This window comes from Ochlerotatus camptorhynchus, unplaced genomic scaffold (genome assembly GCF_037179485.1).
Source record: "Ochlerotatus camptorhynchus isolate MF236.1 unplaced genomic scaffold, CSIRO-AGI_Acam_v1.1 ptg000074l, whole genome shotgun sequence".
In the NCBI taxonomy this organism is placed as follows: domain Eukaryota; kingdom Metazoa; phylum Arthropoda; class Insecta; order Diptera; family Culicidae; genus Ochlerotatus; species Ochlerotatus camptorhynchus.
In genome coordinates this window covers 221391-227865 of record NW_027040564.1, presented here as the reverse complement: position 1 = coordinate 227865, position 6475 = coordinate 221391, and the positions used below count along the sequence as shown (strand labels likewise).

The 6475-nt window shown below is 36.9% G+C and overlaps 1 protein-coding gene across 1 annotated transcript; it reads left to right on the top strand.

Moving 5' to 3' along the window:
- Window positions 1-5423: 5423 nt before the first annotated feature.
- Window positions 5424-6220, top strand: LOC135697554 (uncharacterized). Its single transcript, XM_065217315.1, has 4 exons — window positions 5424-5583; window positions 5636-5727; window positions 5785-5953; window positions 6016-6220. The coding sequence occupies exons 1-4, from the start codon at window positions 5445-5447 to the stop codon at window positions 6126-6128; spliced, it is 513 nt and encodes a 170-aa protein (XP_065073387.1). The 5' UTR covers window positions 5424-5444; the 3' UTR covers window positions 6129-6220.
- The last annotated feature ends 255 nt before the right edge of the window (window positions 6221-6475 follow it).

The following is a 6475-nucleotide window of genomic DNA, read 5'->3' as shown; positions in this document are numbered from 1 at the left end:
ATACAGCCAAATTTGATACAGCATGGTTGATGTCAGCAATATGTCACTGGGAAAAAAAAGCTACGACATTTTTTTAAAGCCAGAAAACCAGAAAACACCTGAATTAGAAAAAAATATCAAAATTTGGGAAATGGTTTATTCTACAAGATAGCATTGAAAGGTGAAATTATAATCCATAATTTAGATAAATTTTAAATGTTTTTATTGTCGCAGATTTTCAAATTTGAACACTGCAGGGCGAGCGGGAAATTGGACTGAATGTTATAAAGTGATAGAATAAACTCAGAAATTCTAATAATTAGAAAAATAACTCTTCTGAAATCCTTTTCTGTATAGGACTTTTGAAATACCGGGCATAGATTTTTTTAAATCACAAGAGACAATTTTCAAGATGTTAAAGCTAGGGCAGTTTTCCCATTGCTGAACGTTTCAAAATTTAAGGCTTTAAACATCTTCAAATAAAAAAAATTTAGACCTCAGATAGCAAAAAAAAAAACATTACTCTTGGACTAAAGGGGAAGCTTACCGGCCTTAAAAATATTTTCGGTACGTTTTTATTTTTCTAAAAATATTGGGAAAAATTATCAAAGATCCAAGAAAATCAGTTTCTTCCTTAGATTTTTGTCAAAAATTACATGCAAAAAATTTTTTTCTATCCCATCATGAAAAAAAATTGGACTCTCAGAAAAACCGAAAAGTTGATGTTTTGTGGTTTTTTGAGTCCAACTTTATGCCATAATGACTTATAAAACATGTTTTTGCACGTGAATTTTCTTTAAAAAATTAGAAAAAATGTGATTTTTTTAGATTTTTGATACTTTTTTTTCAATATTTTTAGAAAAATCAAAACGTAATTTTTTTTTCGGAGCGGTCTGCTTCCCCTTAAGGATATTGACACTGTAACTAGCTGATGCCCAACAGTTAACCCGACAACTCAGCAGTAGCAAGAGACTCCTCGAACTAGGTCTCATAGTCAGTTTACTACCGGGTGATCAAAGGGACGCGATACAAAATATGAAAACACAGGAATATTCACATTTATTCCGCCCACATTTATTCCGCCCTTTTATGGGACGTGTGGGTGTGGGTATTTACATTAGTGTGGCATGTAAGCGAGAGTTTACGGAACTATTACGGTACGGTCTATTAAATGTCGATATAAATTCTTAGCATTGTTTCTTCTAGTCTAGAATATTAAGAAAAGTAAACATTCATAACCATCAATAAAAATAAAAATTAACCTCAAAACTGCTTAACGAAATACCAGTGTGTAAAAATAGAATCCAAAAATTCCTGGAATTCCTAGATAATTCTCTAGGGGAGATTTAAATTTCTCATGAAAGTCATCTTCTAGAGACTTTTAAAACTCTTTAAGACGAATGTTTTATAGTGAAATATGTTGTCTGTATCTCTTCTTATAAAAAAGATATACCCAAATATAGTAAAAAATATGAATAAATTCAAATTGATTTTATACGAATTTAAAAAATAACATACCTCCAATTTTTTTCATTTTATTGAGAATAACATGCCGTAAAAAAACTTTGTTTTTTGTTTGTTTCTGGTTTGTCCCAACCAGAGATATTAACATTTGAAAAGTGCATATTGTATTTTTTATTCGAAATAAGAAAACTAGAGCAAAACACTGTTTTTTTTTTAGAGCCACCCTAACTCAATTCAAGAAAATGGCTCTAAATCGGCCAATTTTAGAGATACAAAAAAGTTGTTTCATACAAAGTTGCTTTCCCATCCAAAAAATTGTAAATCTCCACTAACCTCGAGACAACCGCGAGTACTCGGTCCAGTTCCTTTGACTTTAAATTTAAGACAGTAATTCAAACTCTGCTCTGTGAAGTTTATTCGATTGAGCCTGTACAAATAAATTAATTACAAAAAAAAAACAAAGTTGCTTGAAATTAGCTCAGCTATATTTTTGTATACCTTAATTTTTTCAAACAAAAAAGTTAGATTTTTGATTTTAATGATAATAGGAACCACCCTAGAATTCATTGTCATAAAAATGAGGGCCTAACTATAAGGAACAACTTTGTACAAGAAACTTTTAGTCTAAAGTTTCAATTTCAGGCTCAAAACTTATCGTTCCACCTAAATCTGCATTCTGGACCACTGTGCAATGCTACCGACGCCAGGACCGGGGACCAACGGCTTAACTTCCCGTGATCATAGATTTGATACCTCATAAAATCTCGACGGCGTCGACTGGGATTGAACCCAGGCCCCTTGAAGTGAGATGCAGTCACGCTTACCACTAAACCACCGGCACCGCTTACAATACTACGCAGCTCGTGGATCGAAAGGTCAGCCCTTTCAATTTACTTGCACTTGAAAATGATATATGTTTCCAATGCCTTTTCGATCAAACAAAATGGCATTACATTTCAACCCATAAATTGTGCTTCAAGTTTTCAAAACGATTGACTTGCTATGTTCTAGCAAACCTGTTGAAAGAAATCCCGGCAATTACAATATAATAACAGATGACCAAATCAGCTGACTCGTCGAATGAACCCGAGTAAAGAAAGCGGAATGAATGCTAACTGATCGTCAATGCGCATGCGGAACACCAACATCAATTTGTTTACAGATGCACCTGCATCTTTAAAGTGTGTATTGGTGGCGCCATCGAATGGTAGCCGGGCAGTGAATGAATGTCTAATGACACTTGTTGCATACTGGACTTCCTTGCAGTGTGATTACTATGGTTATTGTTATAAGAGTGGAATGATTACGATGCAGTAAGTAAACAAATGTGCTATTGAAGGGGAAAGGACGAAATTAATTGCTTCAGTTTTTTTTTTTTGTGCAAGCTTCATTTCTGTAAGTATATATGCATAAGGGTTCATGCATTAAGTAGGTCATGTTGGCATATTACTTTATTGCGTGCCTTCAACTTAGTGTTCTAAATGCACTTCCACAGTTATTAACTGAGAGCTTTCGATGCCAATACCAATGCATAAACTCGTATGTTTTGTGGCAAGCACAATGATACTCTATGCCCAGGGAAGTCAAGAAAATTTCCAACCCGAAAGATTCCCACGACCGGACCGGGAATTGAGCCCGCCGCCTCTGGCTTGGCAATACCGTGCCTTTACTGACTAGGCTATGAGGCCCCTCGATTTTCCTATACTTTATATATTTATGTTAAAGGTTATGCATGAATCTTTTAAATTAAAGAACCGCTTAACGGAATCCCTTCATGAAGAGCTTTGAGTGTGATGGTTTTTTTTTTTTAATTCCGTTGTAATAGCTTATCTTTTGACAGAGATTCGTCTACTACTTGCAGACTTCATCAGTGCCAAGTACTAAACACCACCGAAGAATTCATCTTTTATCTACGAGTTATATACTAATCAATAGGTACTAAAAATCTACTGCCATGTCACAATTTACCTAACCAGGTACCTAAATTTAGTCTCCAACAGGTAGATACATGCCACGATGTGTGGTTTTCGGTAGCATGCTTAAGAGTCTCGAGTATCCGTTTCCTTGATCTCTATTAAGCAATGTTGATGGATTATGTTTAAATATTTCTAAACTTTCTGCTAGCCCCGTAACGTGGGTAGATCACCTTTTCGTAGTACGTTACGGGATGTAAGATCTACCACCGATTCCTAGTCCTTGCTACTTCAAACTAGGGGAACAGGATTTTTCAGTAATCCAAGGAACACATCTTAGTCCTTGTTACTTTTTATGCCTTGTTGATAGTGACAAGACTCGGCTTTGTCTACCGAGGATGATCTTGAAACAAGGTAAAAAAAGGAGTTAGTTGTCTTCATCTATGTGATTCCTAATCTTCTATTCGTTGTTCCCTAGTTGAAGTGGTTGAGACTAGGGTTCTGATGCATCGGTGACATACCTTAATCTTCTTTTTTTTTTTTTATTATAGTCGTTTTAACACTCTTGGGTCATTCGTGACTTGTCCGGGGGTGAGATTTGAACTCGTGACTTTGGCGTGAGAGGTATGGATGTTAATCACTACGCCGGGAATCCAATTTTTACTGACAAAGGGGCGCGCCTTTGGAGGGTGTTTCAACACTCCGAAGGGTATGAATAGCGGGACCTTTCAATTAGAGTCGGATCCTTGCGATAAATGCAAGAGTGGCAACTGTAAAAAAAATCGAATAATACTTCATCATTTCTCAATAGTGATGGAGTAATACGACATGCACTAAACTAAGGACACGGGATATACTACAATAGATCAATTTACTGGTCGCAGTAGTGTTAGGTCCCGAACAGAGGAAAAAAAAAACTTTCTGCTACGTCTAGTTTCCAAGGCGAAGATACACTGGTATACTGGTGGCTTACCCGAGGGCATTTTAGTTGAAAAGTTATCAGGAACATAGTTACTTCAGCAAAAGGACGCGCTATCTAAACTTCTAAAAGTTTCCATCAATGAAAAAAGCTAATGTAAATAAGCAGATTCTTATGAGTCACCCTAAGATACGTTTTCAAAACCAGAATAAAATGAGTACCATTAGAATTGAAATTTTGTACTTTTTGCACAGTTGCTACAAATAAGTTTTTCTACAACATTGTCCAACATTGCGTTGGTCTATTTAAAATCACTAAAAAGTTGATATTCTGAACTTATTAACCATACACGGTAACTGCAAAATACCCAATAATGACTACAAAGTAAGCATTTTCGAGGGAAACTGGGACTACCATTAAATGAGTAAAATTTCACCCATTTATGAGTAATTACAACTACAAAAACAAGTAGTAAGTATTCATTTTTGAATAACAAATACTCATAAATGGGTAATATTTTTACTCATTTAATGGGTAGTCCCAGTCGCCCTCGAAAATGCTTACTTTGTAGTCATTATTGGGTATTTTGGGGTTACCGTGTAGGGTGATCTTATTTCACTTACATCAGACGTCGGACCAAAAATATTAAAATATCAAAAATATGAAAACTTTCACGAAGACATCATTTACCTGAAACTAAAAGTGTAAGCGCAAACCGATGCATTTATTAATATTAAGCTTCGATTAAGCGGTACTGTCCATGCTTCTAAACTCTTGTTTGTAAATCACATTTTTATACTGTAGCAAACGACCTGGTGTGCCACACTAGCAAACATTGCAGTTGTCTGAATCTTATAGAATCTTAATTAAACTGCATACACCAATACCAATACCCCGTTCGGCTAAACAACTCCACGTGCTACAGCGAGCCAAAAGCATTTGCATTCATCCGCAGCTAGCAGTTGGCTTGACGCAGATTGTAAACAACCCAAAACGACACATACCGACCGATGATCCACCCCTACACTCCCACCTCCAAATAATCGACAAGCGAGCGAATCTGCAGCAGTAGCGTTATACCAATACAAATAGTGTGTAGTTAGTTTTTCGCTTCAGTCGCGATGATTCAGTGTGCCGCTAAAAACAGTTGTCCGCCAATCGGAACTAAAATGGACGTGAGTTCGTTTCGCCGGATCGGTTCGGTTTATGTAATTCTATGCTGCTTGATTGCGGGTTTCGGCGCCACTCTCTGTCTCTACCGGTTGATGGAGGCAAAGCCAGCGTGTCGAGATTTCTCCTGTCCCGATGGTAAGCTATGTTCGGCTGATTGATATTGACTTCAAATATTGACACCTTGCAGGAACGAAGAACGTCATCATTCTGGGCGTCAGTTTGAAGATCGGCATACTGTCTGCCATGTTTGCCGGTTTGCTGAAGGATGGCATTGATGAGGTAGCTTTGAAAGGATATTGCTATTAGAGTGTCTTTCAATGATTCAATCTTCCTCAGAGGAAAGTCTGCTCCGTTCGCGTTAACAGGGTGTTTGTCGTCGTGAGAACTCTTTCGCTATTCATACTGTGGACCTGCTGGGACGTTTCTCGTGAAATTGGCCAAAACGATGGAGACGCTTCGTCAGGTGTAGTGTTGGCCATAATGTCCATGTTTTTCGGAATGTCATGTGAGATTCCTGTAACTGAAAAGATGACATGAAGTTAATTTTCGCATTTCGTTTTTAATTAGCAATAACTGCCTTGGAGCTATGGGTTCTCAACGGTGTGCAGCGGTACATGATAGAGGGTGTCCCAGAGGAGAGAAAGAAACGAATTCCGGAAGTGGTGTACGTACAGGCTTGAAATGGAAATGCTGAAAGTTAGTGCCTTATTAATATTTCCATTACTGTGTGCCTTTGTAATTATAATTTGTGATTTAAATAAAGAAACAGTGAAATGCCTATGTTCAGAATGGTTGTTTTTTTTTTCGTCGCCACTAGGCCGTGAAACAGAGATCATCAACATGATTGTTTATTCTAATTTTAGATTTTAATCGCCGCCGTACCGGATATCAACGGTACTATTATTCAGTGATGAAAACACTGCTCAGATAGAAAAAAGTTTACGATAGATGCGCTAGCGTGTGCAAGAGGGTTAACCTTTACGGCACAAAGTAATTTTGGTTGATCACAACTACACTTAATTCTGTT